The 19610-nt window shown below is 27.8% G+C and overlaps 1 protein-coding gene across 1 annotated transcript in view; it reads left to right on the top strand.

Moving 5' to 3' along the window:
• The window catches only part of LOC122520748 (serine protease inhibitor dipetalogastin-like), a 43951-nt gene extending 24609 nt beyond the window's left edge, over positions 1–19342 (top strand). Inside the window, 9 exon segments of the mRNA XM_043641002.1 lie at positions 12883–12999; positions 13521–13830; positions 14648–14791; positions 15617–15787; positions 17230–17394; positions 17551–17673; positions 18097–18273; positions 18798–18874; positions 18877–19342. Of these exon segments, the coding sequence (XP_043496937.1) occupies positions 12883–12999; positions 13521–13830; positions 14648–14791; positions 15617–15787; positions 17230–17394; positions 17551–17673; positions 18097–18273; positions 18798–18874; positions 18877–19028 (1436 nt within the window). The 3' untranslated portion in view covers positions 19029–19342.
• The last annotated feature ends 268 nt before the right edge of the window (positions 19343–19610 follow it).

Here is a 19610-nt window from a genome sequence, read left to right as displayed (position 1 = left end):
TCAAATTGACTTCTTTCAATATTATGTAGATCGTTATGAAGATATAATTATTTTATTTGTGAAGATAATTATGAAAATTATCTAAATCGAATAATTGACAAAATATTTATATTACGAGTTATTTTATTCTGAACATTTTTATATTATAAAATAAATATCATTTTGTTTGTGAAGATAATTATGAAAAATTATCTAAATCGAATAATTGACAAAATATTTATATTATGAGTTATTTTAATTTGAACTTTTTTATATTATAAAATAAATATCATTTTATTTGTGAAGATAATTATGAAAAATTATCTAAATCGAATGATTGACAAAATATTTATATTATGAGTTATTTTATTCTGAACTTATTTATATTATAAAATAAATATCATTTTATTTGTAAAGATAATTATGAAAATTATCTAAATCGAATAATTGACAAAAATATTTATATTATGAGTTATTTTATTCTGAACTTTTTTATATTACAAAATAAATATCTAACATTTGTGTCGACTTTGAATTCTTTTATAATTATTTGCACATTAGTACTTTTGATTTATAACATTTCTATTTACTTTTATTTATTTTTCAAATAATATATTACGTAGATTGAATTTATTTTTATTATTATTTTCTAACTCCAACATTATTATTTTTTGTATCTAATATTATCTGATTATAATAGAAGGTTACGAGTTTCCGACATGAAAGGTTTATCTATTAAAATAAAAAGAAAAAATCTTGTGGAAACAATGGAAACAATGGATTAATATAATTAATACTTACTTACACAAATTATATTAATTAAGCTAATTATTCATTTAATTAAAAACATTTTTAGTTATAATATAAAAATAATAATTTAGTGTTGAAAGATAATTAAGTGTTAATTATATCAAAGTTATTTGATGCAACAACGTACAGAGTTGATATGAATGTATTTTATCACGCTTAGACCTCTGCTGTATTATCGCAATCTCATTCATCTTGCTGACCTTAAAAACATTACTAGATAGTGAAAAAAGCAGGCTCACATTTCGAAACGTATTTAATACTTTTTTCTATGCCTCGTATAACTCAAACTTAAAAAATTTTTCAAACAAATTCGTTTTTTTTTAGTTATTTCATTTTAACAAATTATGAGTATTTTATAGTTTTCTTTACTATCATTCATTTCCATTTTGACTGCATAAACAAATATGACATGTTTTTTCTAATTACTTTATAATTTGTCATCTTTCAATTGCATGAAAGTATTGCCAGATTTGATAAAAATTTTTAGAATTATGTGATCCTAATGCCATCTATCGAAAAACTTTTTTTTCACACACATAACCTAACATGTAATATTAAATGAAACCTTTATATGTTTCATATAAAAAATATTTTTATTTATAATAATTCATTAATAAAATATAATTCTTGATTTTTCTTCTATATATGCATCTGTATAGATTGTTGTAACATTTATTAAATCGATTAATTAAGTCCTAATAGATCTGAATGTTTACAATTAGATAGTTGTATGGAGGCATGAAAAAAGTTAAGAAAAAAAAAATATTACGATCTTGTTGTCGAGGTATCGTGCAAAGTGAAAAATGTCGTTTTTAATTGACACGGAAGCTCGCGTGATTCTGCGCACGAAGTTAAGCCTCGTTAATGGCAAAAAGATAAAATGGAAGAAAGAGAAAGATAGAAGAGTGCGACGCGTTATGGGACAATGCTGTAAGGAAGAGGAGATCGTTTCGCTGCGATTAGAGTCTTGGTAAGAAGAAAAAGAAAAAATGAGAACGAGATAGAATGAGAGAGAGAGAGAGAGAGAGGGAATACTACCCTTTCAAGTTCACAAAGTATGTGTTTCATTTACCGATAAAATAACTAATATAAATTATATTATCTATAAATATCTCTAACAAATTTATAAAGTCATTTTTCGAAATTAAAATTCATCAAATTTATTCATTTATTCGCTCATACATCAGAAATATATTTTTCTTTTCCAATAATTTTTCTTACATACAAATATTCAACTACAATGTTATATTAATATTAATTATATTTTTATCTTTTTTATACGTTAAAATATTTTAAATTTTTTCCAAAAATTGCAAAAATTGTTACGAATATATTTTTCTTTTTAATGTAATTGTTATTCTTTAGATTTTTAATTACGATTAATTTATCTTAGTTAATTAAGCAGTACATTTATTTTGTGTACTTAAAAATATTTTCCAATGAAATATCATAATCAGCATTAATAATCTCGTATAGTATTTATCGAATTAATTAGTAAAAAAAAAGAAATAGGCGTGTATAACGTTGATGCACGTAAAAACGCGATTAAATTAAAGAAAAATAATAAAAAAATAACGCGTAGAAGGTTCACTTCAGCCATGGAACATATCCTTTTTTACTGATTTGGACATTATCGATTTTAAATGATTTACGCTAGCATTTCTATACCCCTCCCCACCCTCCTATTTCTTTTTTTCATTCTTCCTTTTTTCATAGAATAAACTGCACTCGGATATAATGTAGCAAAAAGAGTAAAGAACAAAAAGTGAAGAGACACACGCGACTACGAGTTCTCTCGAGCAGATCGTGCACAAGGATTGTCGCGAGGATTAATGGATTGCTTATATTCCTAGAGTCCTTCGGTTTTATTCTCCGCGTGGATAAACTGGTCACGAAGACCGATTTACTCTTGAGAACGAACGCGCTTCCGCGGCTAGAAGATCGCGACAGGGATAACGTTCTATCTTCTATTTTTCTCTTATATATACATGATATATAATAATATTATATACATATAATAATAATAATATAATATATAATAATAATATAAATATTTATTAATTAATTAACAAATAATAATATATATATATAACATTTTTTATTATATTATATATATATATATTTTTAATTGTATAAAATTGTGTTAGTTCAATGTAAGGAATTTTAATTTCTTGTCTACCTAGTCAAGTTAATATAAAGAATGTAGATACTAATATTCAGAAATATAATTTGTAAAATTTAAAATTTGTATTAATTTAAATTGTATATTTTATTTATTATTTAATTGTATATTTATTATTTAATTTTATAATTAAAAATTTTTTATTATAAAATTTGTTTTAAGAGACTTAAGATTTTATAAGAAAGGTAGTAATCTTAAAATTAAAATTGATATATATATATATAATTATAAATTAAAAATTTTGATTTACATATGTATTTATATACACTAAAAATAATTTTATCATTTTACAAAATGATTGAAAGTTGATTTAAATACGTATATTCGATATATTTATTACATATTTTTTTGATCACATTTATAATTCAGTCTTAATTATTATCTTAAAGCCAATTACTTCCACAAGATAGCAGAAGTTTGTATTTACTATTTGTATGCCAAGAATATGTAAGCAACGTGGAAACATGGGGTATCTATTTCGATGAATATTTTATAAGCATTCTATAATTTTTCTTTTAATTTGATGTAAGATTCCTAATAAAATTAATTTATTAATATAATTTTATTATACGTAAATAAATAACTGCAAATTTATATAATATTTACTTTATTTATTTCTGAACATTTTTAAATTTTTTCACGTGGTCAAATAATTTGTATCAATACTGTATAATAGTAAAATATATTATATTACCGAATTTACATCAACTTTTCAAATAATATTAATTTATTAATATTTTCAAACAATACACACAGAAAGATGTACAATTGCGTAACATGCAACATTCCTCATTAATAAAATCATATTAAAATTTTAAACTATAAAATATTTTTAAAATATTTTTTTCCGTTCAGATGAGATAAAAAAAATATTTATGATATACGTCAAATTTATTTTAATATCCTATAAAAAATAAGAGTAAAAAAATTATACATGTATTCCCCTTTAGAAAAAATATAAACAAAGATGTAATAAATATTGTATATTATAATATATCCTACATGATCTCGAAAATAATTTTTCGATCGTAGCATAGATTGCAACAAATTTGATGACCCTTCTCGTAAAATTAATGATACCCGATTCTGCGTTTCGATTGATAATGTAGACCATACAAATAAAGAAAGATAGAGAGAGAGAGAGAGAAATAAATAAAATAGAATAAACGGACATGTAGACGGGTGGTCGTAAAGAGTGCAATACCGTTAGACCTCTCGAAATACATATGGGTTGAACATATATCGTAGTCTTTTACCTATCTTTACCTACGACTTAGCTTTTCAGAGCTTTCAGGGAGGATATAGGAGGAACCGATAGAAGAAAGAGATACAAATCAATGATATTGCTGGATTACTTCAGTACCGGTGACTATTTCGATTTTGTTTGCAGTAAATAAATCGGTCATGAAAAAAGAGAAAGAAAGAGAGAGAGAGAGAAGATAAGGGACAGTTAAATCGGTCTCTCTCTTTCTCTTTTTCTGTTTTTCTCTTTTTCTCGTATCGCGATAGAACGCGTTTCCGGAGATCGGATCTCATGGGTTTGCGAGATCGTATCTCAAGATTACACGATTGTAATACGAGTCTATGGTTCGATTGCATTCCCGCGAATAGTTGTCAAAAATCAACCTTTACGATCTATATCGTGGAAAAAATAATATCGACAGTGGAAATCTAATGGTTTATTTTCTTTTATTGTTTATTTTCTTCATCTTTTTCTCTTCTCCTTTTTCCACTTTTTTTTTTTTCTTGTATGTATTTCTTACAGGTAATACCTAATCCTACGAATGTTTAATATTTAACGTAATATTATAAAAGCTCTGTTTTTATAGCCGTTATAGATTTCCGCTTGTATTCTATCCAAGAATAAACCGGTTGTTAATGTAGAGATTCTATTCGACGACATCGATGTATAATCTCGAAAACGTTGGATAGAGATTAAACGATTGCTACTCTACTCGTTGGATTTTAAAATTCGTTCTATGAGAAAAGTCAGAGAGAAAAACAGGAAATAGTAAATTCTTTAAAAATAATTCCACGGGGTAATTTGATGTACTCGACTGAAAGAGAATACTCGAGAGAAAATTGAAAGAAAGAGAGAGAAAGAGAGAGAGTGAGAGAGAGAGAGAGAGAGAGGGAGAGTTGAATAAGCTATTCGTCGCTTAAATTCTTAGAATGAGCGGTAACGAGTTGGCCGATGAATATTCCAGATAAACGTGCTTTCTCGTTATTGAAATAGAAAGGAAAAAGGGAATGGAAAAAGAGATTCTTCGATGTTCCGGATAATAATTTGTCGCACCTTTTCTATTAAATAAGACTTCGCAGTAGTCGATTAATACACTTCCAATATTTTCAACACTTTGAATATTTTATAATTTTGTATCAAAGCCTTTCATAAACATTATTCTTACATGATTTTCTTTATATTTGAATATTCATTAAAATTAATAATTTAATTTCATTAAAATAAATAATTTAAAATTAATTTTAAAATATAAATATTAATTTAATCGATATATAAATTAAATTATTTATCAAAATTGAAATAATATCTTTCTTAAATGCATATATATAATTATGCAATATTAAACAATTCTTAATTTGATTTAAATGAAAATTTAGATATAATCGAAGATATAATTTTGTTAAATGTATAATTATACAATTTTGAAAGAAATCACACATTGTTTAAAATATTATATTATACTATTTGATTTAACGTCATAATCATTTGAGTTGTCTCGAGACACAAAATAAAATGTTTTTTTATCAAAGCCTTTCATAAACATTATTCTCACATGATTTTCTTTAGATTTGAATATTCATTAAAATATAAAATTTAATCAAAATATTTTAATTCGATATATAAATTAAATTATTTATCAATTGAAATGATATCTTTCTTAAATGCATATATATAATTATGCAATATTAAATAATTCTTAATTTGATTTAAATGAAAATTTAGATATAATCGTAGCTATAATTTTTTTAAATGTATAATTATACAATTTTGAAAGAAATCACACATTGTTTAAAATATTATATTATATTAAAATATTATATATTAAAATATTATATTATACTATTTGATTTAATCATTTGAGTTGTCTCGAGACACAAAATAAAATGTTTTTTTATCAAAGCCTTTCATAAACATTATTCTCACATGATTTTCTTTAGATTTGAATATTCATTAAAATATAAAATTTAATCAAAATATTTTAATTCGATATATAAATTAAATTATTTATCAATTGAAATGATATCTTTCTTAAATGCATATATATATTATGCAATATTAAATAATTCTTAATTTGATTTAAATGAAAATTTAGATATAATCCAAGCTATAATTTTGTTAAATGTATAATTATACAATTTTGAAAGAAATCACACATTGTTTAAAATATTATATTATACTATTTTATTTAACGTCATAATCATTTGAGTTGTCTCGAGACACAAAATAAAATGTTTTTTTATCAAAGCCTTTCATAAACATTATTCTTACATGATTTTCTTTATGCATATTATATTTGAATATTCATTAAAATATAAAATTTAATCAAAATATTTTGATGATATTTGAATGATATTTTTCTTAAATGCATATATATATATAATTATGCAATATTAAATAATTCTTAATTTGATTTAAATGAAAATTTAGATATAATCGAAGATATAATTTTTTTAAATGTATAATTATACAATTTTGAAAGAAATCACACATTGTTTAAAATATTATATTATACTATTTGATTTAACGTCATAATCATTTGAGTTGTCCCGAGACACAAAATGAAATGTTTTAACGAGGCAGAAACTTAGTAGGCTTAGCTATAACTCTGACTGTTTATTTTCTCCTGATATTAGAGTCTAAATTTACGAACGTGTATATGCATACTTAGAGTGGTACTTATGCTGGATCATCCATTATGGCACAACCGAGTCGTTTTATCTTTATATTTTTTCTTTCTTTCTTTCTTTATACCCCATAACACGTCGGAACTTTTATTCCCTTAACTTCAATCTAATCCTACCTAGAACGACTTAGCCATTAAATGTGAACACGAGATGAAGATTCTCTCATCTTAACATTCACATACATGTACACTTATATTATTATCGTTCGATCGATCGTTAATATCGATATATTCCTCTTAACATTTTATATTTTTATTTTTACTTACTAACAATAAGCTTATTACTTATACGATAAGATAAAACGTTTACGATCACATACCGTTAATAATATTGATCCTTGTGCATAGGCAAAAATACGAGTAATATTTTTTTCAAGATACTTCCGTTTGCCATCTCGAGAGATCGAGTTTTATGTATACGTTCATGTGAATGAAAGAGAGAGTGTGAATCATTGATGAGTGACGTTGAGAGAGTGATTCGAATATTTACATAGGTTTTTCCACATCCTTATACGTTCTTGTATAATAAATACTTTTTATATTTATTAAACAAAATAAAATAACATAGAAGTTTTTATTTATAATCCCATAAACGCGTATATATGCATGTAAGTACTTATATCCATATCAAGATACGTATATTTACTTATATATATATAAGGTATTTCAAAATATGTGTGCATAATTTGAGGAATGCTTTTAGAATGCTAAAATAAGAAAACAATTCGTACAATCATATGTTCAATATATAAAATAGAAACTTTAGATGTGTCTCTACAAATAAAAATCCCATGAACTTAAATTAAGCGATCATGCTGGCCAATTAATTGGTCTACGGTCAAACTATTTATTTGGAAATCTAAAAAATTTGGAGACACTAAAATGTGATGGTGTACCATTATTGGGCCTATGATTATATGAGCTATTTTTTTGTATTATGGTGTAATGAAAACAATCTTAAAAATAACTATAATTTGGAAACAAAATTTTATCAGGTATATGATTTTATATGAGCTTTTATTTTTATTATCAAGATATGTTTATTTACTTATATATATATAAGGTATTTCAAAATATGTGTGCATAATTTGAGGAATGCATTTAGAATGCTAAAATAAGAAAACAATTCGTACAATCATATGTTCAATATATGAAATAAAAACTTTAGATGTGTCTCTACAAATAAAAATCCTATGAATTTAAATTAAGCGATCATGCTGGCCAATTAATTGGTCTACGGTCAAACTATTTATTTGGAAATCTAAAGAAATTTGGAGACACTAAAATGTGATGGTGTACCATTATTAGGCCTATGATTATATGAGCTATTTTTTTTATTATGGTGTAATGAAAACAGTCTTAAAAATAACTATAATTTGGAAACAAAGTTTTATAGGGTATATGATTAAATATGAACTTTTATTTTTATTATCAAGATATGTGATATGATGATGATATGATATATATATATAGGTATTTCAAAATATGTGTGCATAATTTGAGGAATGCATTTAGAATGCTAAAATAAGAAAACAATTCGTACAATCATATGTTCAATATATAAAATAAAAACTTTAGATGTGTCTCTACAAATAAAAATCCAATTAATTTAGATTAAGCGATCATGCTGGCCAATTAATTGGTCTTCTACGGTCAAACTATTTATTTGGAAATCTAAATAAATTTGGAGACACTAAAATGTGATGGTGTACCATTATTGGGCCTATGATTATATGAGCTATTTTTTTTATTAAAACAGTCTTAAAAATAGCTATAATTTGGAAACAAAGTTTTATCAGGTATATGATTATATGAGCTTTTATTTTTATTTAAATGTACTGAAAGCATATCTCATGTTATGTCTACATAATTTGAAACAACCTGTATATACCTATCTACTCAAATAACACTGATCGGTCTTTGTGTCACGTGGATGTTATGCGCTTTTCTCAGAAAGGCTAGAAGAGCATCAAGTCAGTACAATAAAGAGAATCCGTTCTCGCGCGTCCTAAGTCGAAGCATCATTCACTCTGGACGTTTCTAACGTCTCAGATAGCACTTGGCGCTGTAGCCACCATAAAAGGTGACGTACGAAATACGCCTATGTATATACGTATTTCGAGTAAAATGGATGGGTTATATACATGATAAATACAGTATGTGGCAGAAATATTTCTAGACTATCCGCAAATGATAAATGATAAGAAATTGATAAATAAATTAATGAAATAATTAAATTAATCTTTTTGCGTTTGCGATATTTTTGGAGGGAGTTCTGAACTAGCAACTCGAGACAATTATGCTAAAATTGATGTATTCAAATATTTTTAATTCAAATTTCAATTATCTTTATATCTTAAAAAACAGAATTGTTTATATAATGTTAAAAAAAAATATAAAATATCAAAGAAAATAAAATAAAAAAGTTTTAATCTTTTTGCGTTTGCGATATTTACTAGCAACTCGAGACAATTATGCTAAAATTGATTTATTCAAATATTTTTAATTCATATTTCAATTATCTTTACATCTTAAAAAACAGAATTGTTTATAAATAATGTTAAAGAGAACTATAAAATATCAAAGAAAACAAAAAAAATAATAAAAAAGTTGAATTAATTTGAAATAATCTGTTTCTAGTGTATATAGATTAAGTATTTACAACATTATATGAATATTTAATAAATTATTAGACTATTTCGACGCAATATAATATAAATTAGATAGAATAAGAAATTTCATTCAAAAATATTTAGTCTAATACTTACCATGGAATATACTATATGAGAATAAAATCGTGCGAAACGAATAATCTATCTTTAATTAATTCAAGTGAAAAGTATATGTAATCAGAATATATCCGTTCTCATAAGTTTCAATTGCAGAAACATTCCACTGACTAGACCAATTTCTTTATATCCTATAATCCATACCCATAACATGACTCCACCTTTCCGGTCATCCACCTCTCTTTTTCTTCTTCTCACTTTATCTCTTCCTTCGGAAAGGAAGACAACAAAAAAATATGAAAAGACACAAAAATCTAAAGACCAGCAGCATCCACCTAGTCGGTACATCCTTGTTGAAGTTCACCGACCCCTATACATCTCAGATCTATATATATATATTTCCTTCCTGCACCCTTTCTATGCATGCATTGTGTATCGAGTTTAGCATGCATGCACGCGCGCAACCGTAGAAATTCTACGGGTATATAATTCGATCGGCATTGTTCGCCAATCGCTACCAAGCCAGACGTCGGCCGCTTATTGCCATAATTGATTCACTTAATCGTGGGAGTGATGGACACCTCCTTGCCTCTATATGCTCTCTTTATTGCTACTGTCGCTGCTAGCAACATGCTAATCGTAGGGTTTGCATCCTAACTGACGTTGAAAGGGGAAAAGACCCCACCCCCACCCCCTTGTTTATCTCATAATTCGTATCCTATCGATTTATCATATTTTCTAAAATTAAGTTAATTATCCGTGAAAGATTTCGATTGAAATAAGTATTTTTGCTATATGTGTATATTTACAACATTATATGAATATTTAATATAATAATGAAATAATTAATTATAATATAATTCATAATTATGAAAGTGGTCTAAGCCATATATTTCTTGTTTCGAGATATTTAAAGGATTACATTTGAATATTAAATAAATTTAAATCAATTCTATATAATATTGAAATAACAAACACTATCTAATCATTTTTGACAATATCGTGAAAATTACATTGAATTAATTTAATTTAAAATAATGTGGTGTGAAATAACTAATAAACTTATTTTCTTTTAATTTTGACTCAGACCACTTTCATAATTATGGGCACATATATATCATCAAATATGAGAATCAAATATGAGATTTTTAAATTAATGTTTAGTATTGGAAATAATTATTAGAAAAAGAAATGAGAAACTTTGCACGAATGAGAGTTTTAAATGAATAATTTGATCGAATTTAATTTGCCTATGAAATTACCTAATAGTTTTCTAAGCAACGATTATTTCTGATATGTTAAATTTATATATAATAAAATAGGATTAGATATCTCGCTAATTCAAATGAACGAGTTTAGTATAGAAATTTTCTAATCGAGATTATACGCTAACTATTTTTCTGAAAATCTCTTAGTACACGTATCTAATACTAAAACATTAATTTACAACATACTTATCTTCTACCCTAACATCCAAACGTGATAAGACTCTTCTCTGAATGACTATTTCACGATCTACCAATCGTAGCGAGTTTCTTTCGAGAAAATGTACGCAAATAAAGTTGTTGTTATCTTTCCAGCAATAAAATTACTAGGGATACCATACTCTGCTCGGGGTAAACAATTTATCACCACTTAAAACTTTAGACAGCACAATTCGACAATCTCAACAAAAAAATCAAACAATTATCCAATAAATTGTAATTTTTCAAAAATGACCAGATAATTTACCAAAAAACACACATATTTTATTTAACAATAACAACAACAACAATAAATAAATGATAACAATGAATATGAATCCCAAATATATATATTCTTCCATAATATATACAAAATAAAAATAATAATCATAATAATAATGTATCCAGTTTAAATTTTTCTTTGCTTCCTCTTCAAAGTACCATTAACTCGACATCTTCCGTTAAAAGGTTAATGAAATTTTAGTATTGGTTTTAATCGGAAATAACGAATGTCAGCAAGATTAGAAAAATATCAAATCAATTACAATATTATCTTTGATCAGATACAATGTTCAATTTTATATACCAATAAAATCACTTTTTCCTTCAAGGTTTATCTTAACTGTACTTATCAATTTTATAATTTCTTATATATTAGATGGTCCGCAATATATATATATATATGTGCATATAAAGGGAACATAATAAATCCTGTGTGCTGTTGACCCGATGATCACTGGACCGAAACCAAACGTACCGGACCTAGACGGTAGATCTCTACTCGATCGGTCAGCCGGAAGCAATTAAAGTTTCGACGGAATCTCGCGAATAAATATTGCGATCTGACTTAGACGGTGCCACGTCATTGGGGTGAATGTCTCTTAGACTATTACTCCTGAAGTTCACACTTGATTGCTATTAAAATGAAAAACAAAAGTTCGTCGTTTCATTTATATAGAATTTTCAATTGAAATAAAGTGAATTGATATAATCATTATCGATCTTCATAAGATTTATACGTGCCATTTAATCATCTTGAAAGTTTATATTTTATCAACATCGTGAAATAAAGTAGAACATTTAATTATGGTTACGATTGATATCACAATTTTCAATGTAACATTATTCAATTATTATCATTTATTATTAAGAGAGTGTTATTGATATCGAACGTTTATTTAAATGAAAATGAAATATAATACCCGAGATGGTATGTATAGAACACGGGAAAAAAGGAAAAAAGAAAAATAACGTTCGCCGTAAAGGATGACTCTCTTCGTTTATTATTATTCTAGCAAAGAATTTTTTGTTTCCTCGACTTTACTCATTACTTCCTTTGCGGTGAGTATTATTACGGGTGTTGGCGATATTATTACTATTATGTCATTACGATAATGCGGGCGTACCTGGTCGAAGAGAAAGAGGGAGGGCGAGATAAGGTAGAGGCCGATTTTCATGGGTAATAATAAAACAGGGTAACGGTCGTCTCGTTTCAGATGCATCTCTAGTTAATTGCCTCTCTATGTGTGTATATGCATATATATGTGTGTAACGTGAATACCGCTTCGTTTCTCAGTCCCCCACATGAAAAAAAATCCAATTGCACTGATATTTACGACTGAAATTCTCAACAAGAGATCCCACTTAAGGGTACACAAGTATATACTGTATAATCGACTTTGTAAGAGACTTTCTTGAGTTACAATTTATTACTCTTTCCTATCATAATAATAACTACGGAATCGATGTGTTTTTATTTTATTCTCATTTTTCTTTCGTACCTTTTTTTGCAGATTATGTGTCCGGCGCGTGTCCCCGGATATGCCCACCAAGCGGGGAACCGGTATGCGGCAGCGACGGTATCATATATGCTTCCCAGTGTGAAATGCGGAAGAAGATGTGTGGAAAGGGTAAGGAGCTGTTAATTACCTTCATTATTGCTCGTTTCTCACAAGTATGTTACCACGTACACGTTACATTTTCATTACTTGCTATCATCTTCAAGCTTGTATCCTCTGCTACTTTATTAAAAGCTCATTCTTTAATCAATTAGTTCTCCAAGAGTTAATTTTCTGATAAATGTATATATAGTTTAATTATCATTGGTAATTTTCTATATTTTGCAGTACTAAATTTATGAATGACATTGTATTAATTATAGATAATTTATTTCATTAGAGAGATAAGTTACAAGTTTAATAAGTTTTTAATTAAGAATTATTATTAAATAATTGAATGATAAATATATTACACAGAATATCAAATATTTTATTATTATTAACAATAAAATTAAATAATAATAATAATACGAATATAAGATGTTTCAAAGCAATGAGAATATAGAGGACAGAAAATATTTGTAAAAAATATATGTAAAATCGCGATCACTAAGTCAAACGTTAATCAATCTAACAGTGACAATTCTGTTCAGGTGTGACGGTAGCTACAGAAAAAACCGCTTGCCTAAGATCATCGGGTAGCAAGTGCGAGCATCGTTGTTCCGGAGATCAAGATCCGGTATGCGGTACCGACGGTCGAACTTATCTCAACAAGTGCATGATCAGAGTAGAAATCTGCAGGGTGGGAATCGAACTCTCTCATCTTGGACCGTGCAACAATATTTCTGCGCACAGAGAAAACTGTCCGGTTTCGTGTGACTTTGCACCACTCGATGGCCCCGTATGCGGTAGCGACGGCAACGTTTACAAATCCACGTGTCAAATGAAGCTACTCACTTGCGGGTATAAACAAATTTAGTTTATCTATTCTGTTAAGAAATTCAAATAATAATCTAAATTTATTTTTTTAATATTTATTATTAATTTATATTAACCCTTTGCACTCGAGCGGCGCCGAATCAGCGCCCGGCCGATTTCAAGTTTTATTAAATATCACAACTAAAATTAATTACAGAGTGTAGTTTGTTTTTTTCGACATATAAATGAATAAACTGATGACATTTTATTTTTTCTATACGCTTGTTTGTTTGTTTATAAATGTTTTTAAAGTACCTGTAAATATGTACCCGAAAAAGGCCTCGAGTGCAAAGGGTTAATAATAGAGAGAGAGAGAGAGAGAGAGATTTATTTGAAAATGAAAATTTGTTGTAATGTAACATTAAATCATTATTTTTCTCTCATTTTGTCATATAAATAATTATTTAGAGAAGATAAATGCGTTTATTAGCATCTTTAATAGAAGTCATTCTAGTGATAAAGATCGAAGATTTTCGTGTCGTAAAAAGGGTGTAGGTATATGTACATATGTGTATTATTACCCAGAGGAAGTACATTCCAAAGATAACACTTTACGAAGTACCGGTACTAGTTTTCTAGAGAAGGCAAAACCTGAAGAAACCTCGCATAGCTCGTTGCAATAACAGATACAATGAAAATAAGAGAGAAAGAGAGAGAGAGAGAGAGAGAGGATGAGTGAAAGAAAGAGAAAGAGATAGAAAGCAAGGAGTTATTCGATGGATTTGCAACGAAGAGTCGCGCTAATCGAATCTGATTTTTATCTTTTTTTTTATTTTTTTAATTTGAATTTTATTTTCAACAGACAAGGAGTCGTGCGTACGAACAAGAAACACTGTCAGACCACAAGACATTGTCGTGAATCGTGCTGGCGTGGTGCAAAGCCAGCCTGTGGTAGCGACGGTATCCTCTATGCGAACACCTGCAAAATGCGAGCTAAGAATTGCGGGTAAGAACGGAATCCTAGTTTCTACTACGATTACAACTATTACGGTATATTACTTACCTACCTACCTACCTACCTACCTACCTACCTACCTACCTATCAACCTAACTATCTATCTAGTATGCATATAATATCTACGTAATATCGCAATTTACATTTCGCCCGAAGCAAAACGTAAAGTCTCTCGTGGCCCTTCAAACTACCTCATTCCATTTTCCTCGTCTTCCTTTCCTTCTTTTTCTTTTTGATGTTTTCTCCGTTCCTCTTTCTCTTCCCTGTTCGCAAACGTGCTTCGTTATTAACGAGCCACTTCGTGTACCTACTACGTTAACGTTGCAAGCACATACGTTCCTTCTGAACGTTCGTTAGTCCTTTTATCCATTTCTCATAAAGTTTCGTTGCTTTATTAGGACGAAGGATCTAGTGAAATATGTTTGAACGATATCTTTTATGGATATATTCGTTGAGATACGTTTTTTTTCTATTATTTTATTATTTATCGTAGATACATCACTGATTTATCGTTATCAGTTTATTATATAGTCTAAACAAATACTTGTTATGAGATTATTCTAATATTTAATTACGATATACTATAAATATTAAATTTTTAACGTGTAATTTATTTCTTTTTTTTTTTTTACTTTCCAAAAAATTAACATAATATTTTTTTGTAATTTGTTGATATGTCGTATATTTAATGGTTAATAAACATTCGATAAAATTTATATAACCAATAGTAAAAATTAATTGATATTTAAAATTAGTCAAAAGTGTCTTTGTAAGTATTTATTTACATTGAATATTTCGTTTGAACTATTTTTATAGAAAGCACGTGTTCGAGGTGCCAATGTCATTCTGTGTGTCGCGAGAACGAACATCCGGAAGTCAGTTGAACGCGTGTCCACTCGACTGTAGGCACGAGCCGGAAGTGCCGACCTGTGGATCGGACGGAAATATCTATAGGAACGAATGCGAAATGCAAATGCTCAACTGCGGGTGAGTTAGTTGCTTTTAATCTCAATCGTAAGAAAAGTCATTTTTAAAATCAACAAAATGGATTAGAGAAGTAATGATTCAATAATATTGCAATATTGTTCTATGATTTTTTAATTTTTAGAATTTTTAAAAAAAAGATGAGCCATTTATTAATTTCTCTTTATTTTGTTTAGATTATTTAAATATTTTTACGAGCGAAAGAGAAATATTCAATATCATGTTATTTATTTACAATTACTGGCATTTTATCCGAAATAATTAAAATTATATCCGAAAATTTCGATAAGGAAAATATTCGTATAAATATATAATAATTTTAATTTATTTTCTTTTTATGTATATTTTAAATTAGAATATGGAAGTATCAAGTTGATTCATAATCATCAATTTAAGTAATGAAATTATTACTTATTGATATGAATCAATCTAATAAATATGATTTCTTATAATTAAAACAGTAGTTATTTATAAATAAACTCTATATTTTTTTTTTTTCATGACCATTATTATAAACTTTAAGTTAATAAAAATAAACATTTTAATGTATAGAATTTTATTTATAGAATTTTATTTATTATTAATTTATTAAAGAAAAGAAGTTTAGAACTGAAATAATTACAAAAGTTCGCACGAATAAATTGAGATAATTTTGGAAACTTGAATCTTTACTTCCTTAATCTTAACAATTATCAAACGATCTTTTTCATCGAAATTAATAGAGTCAATTTTATAAATTTGAAAATACTTTTCATAGATTTAATTTTGTTATTTTTAACAATTTTTCTAAGAAAACATTCGAGAAAATTCAAGTAACACATAAGCTAGATTATTTTGTATAAGATGTAAATATTCGAATGACAAATGCGACACACACACACACACATACATACATACATGCACAAGTAAAGAATCAAATGAACATTTATGAAACATTTTATCGAAGAGATGCTAAATATGTACCTACAGTTCAGTGTACAATAACTGTTCAAAACGAGCCTTCTTCCGCTTGGACAGACACTCTAAACCGTTTTGACGTTGAACGTTAACGCTTTGATGCAACGTACGGGTATACACACCGGTTGAACTCTTTGCTAACACATTACGATGATGCTGGTTGAAGGTCAAACGTGTCCACTCAACTTGAAGATGAGCCATGTTCTAACGTTCCATGTTGAATGAACGAAATAAAATATTTCAAGTAACTTACTGTTTACTTTGATCTTCTCTTCATCCAACGTCGAGATTAGATGGTTATGAGATAACAAATATAATATAATGAATATATTAATTTCTATATATATATGATAACAAATCAAACCAAAAAGTTATTTTCATAAGAAAATTATTCAATGCTGAGAAAATAATATATAATTCAAAAGAATAGTAGATGAATTAAGGAACCAAAAAAGGGTCTATATTAAATCGGTTGAACGGTTCAACAGGCAAGCTAGAAGGAAAGTGACCGTAGTGGACTTCGAGAAGTGTCGGCCACGTTTAACCAAGTGCATGAAGCAACAGCAACGATGTGGAAACGAAGTAGATCCGGTCTGTGGAAGCGACGCGAGTACATATCCAAATCAATGTCACCTGAACGTGGCGATCTGTCTGTGAGTAGTCCCGTTTCGTTAAAATCAAAACAAAAAATATACGTTTTAATAAGATTCATATCGATTTATGTTTGCTAAAGAAACTTATCTTACAAAATAAAACAGATGTTATATCGTGAATTAATCTTAATTATTGATGAGATAATCCTTTTTTAGAAAAGGTATTCAATTGGCTCACGTCGGAGAATGTACGACCTTGAAAGAAACTGAAGAGTGTCCTGATGATTGCAACGAAGTGCCAGAGGAACCTGTTTGTGGAAGCGACGGCAACGTTTATCGGTGATTATAAATGTTATTTCAATTCTCTAGGAATATTTAAAATAAACTTTCGTAAAGAGGATCTCGTTTGATCCATTTAAGACCATTTCTTATTTTCCTTTCTATTTTTAAAGAGGAAAAAGATAATACTGTCGTTTTGGTTTAGATATACTTATTTACTATATTAAGGTGTATGTACTGTGTGAAATATGTTAATAATTTATTTACTATCTATATACTCAAAATTTAATTTTATGTTCATATATACTATTATATTATTCAATATTAATTTATTTATTAATGGTAATTATAAAAGTATAAAAAAGTCATTCAGTATGTAATATTAAAATCAATTGTAAAATATATTGATAAATCGATCGATTTTGGAGAAAATAATTTAGGGATTATAAAATTGAATTCTAACAGCTGATTCTTTCTATTTAGCTCGCTATGCCATCTTCGCCACGAGACATGCGGTCAAAGGGTAGTTCAGGTTCCTGCTCAGCATTGTCGTACTACAGCGCTTTGTAATCAAATCTGTAGTGGAGAACGTCAATTCGTTTGTGGTTCGGACAACAAGCTTTATCGTAACGAATGCGAAATGAAAAGGGACAATTGCGGGTAAGTTAATACTTTGACATAGTTTAGAAAAACATTATTATTTTAATTTTATATTATAATTGCTAAAAAATATATATTCCTTTTTTAGAGTGATAATCAGGCATTAATGTTAACACTTTATCGACCGCTAGCCTATTTATCGGCTTTACGTTGCCAGTACTTTTCGACCGCTAGCCTATTAATCGGCTTTTTGATTTCCAACGCTTATCGACCGCTAGCCTATTAATCGGCTTTAGCTATCGACGATTTTCGTACAGTTGGAAATTAGCCGGTACTTAGTGAGTGGCAGCTTCAACTACGAGCGGTCAATAAAGTGTTAAATGTAAATTACATTAATAATTTCTTTTTATTAACAATTTTGCAGTTCATATTTAAGAATATATATTATGGTAATTTATTAAAATAATTTATCATAATTTTTCTTTTTTCATTTTTCAAAATGACTGTCAGGTATTTTATGTTTCGACACAAAATGAATTTAGTAGACGCGACTAATATATTTGAAATTTGATATATCTTTTTAGAAAACACGTGTACGTGGTACCCATGAAACGATGCGTTCAAGGTTTCTTGTTCCGTGGTTGTCAAAAGATCTGCCCACCATTTACGATCCAGTTTGTGGCACCGACGCGATGACCTACAGCAACGAATGTTTCTTGGAAATAGAAAATTGTCGTAGCAGAAGCCTCGTCTCTAAAAAGTATCACGGCGTTTGTGGCCAACCAACGGAGGAACCGAAAAATTATTTGTATTAATTCGTGTCGATTGAAATTGATTTAAAGAAAAGAAAAAGAAAAAAAACAAAAAAAGAGAAATAATAATAGTAATAAAAATATGTTCCAGGTTACATCGAACGAGATCGATCGGCGAAACGATATTAAATGAAAAATCGTTCTTGAAATCTTTAAAATACGATCCGTTTCGTCGATCGATCTTAAATATATGCGAATTATCGCGCCTCGTCTTTCGAAAAATGTTGCTTCGAGTAATTCGACGATGTGTATAACGCGTATATTTAATCTTTAAGAAAATTTTATGCCACCACAAGTATCGTATTTAATAACGAAAATGGGAAAAAAAATACTCGTGCGCGACGAAATCGGTCGATTTAATATTCGATGTCGTTCGATGAATTTCCAAAAAAAGAAAGTCTTTATCGATTGATACTAAAAAAACGAGCTTGCCAAGAGAGAAGACGATTAATTCTATAATATTTACAATCTTGCCAAGTTTATAGATACATATTATCGTTGAAAGCTGGTAGATAATCGACTTTCAATAGGATTGCTATACTATAATAATTGTCCAACGTCGAATCTATCGTTTAAGCGATCTTT

This window comes from Polistes fuscatus, unplaced genomic scaffold, assembly GCF_010416935.1.
Source record: "Polistes fuscatus isolate 324 unplaced genomic scaffold, CU_Pfus_HIC Scaffold1, whole genome shotgun sequence".
NCBI lineage: Eukaryota > Metazoa > Arthropoda > Insecta > Hymenoptera > Vespidae > Polistes > Polistes fuscatus.
The sequence above is the reverse complement of the archived record's forward strand: the minus strand, read 5'-3'. Positions and strand labels throughout refer to the sequence as shown.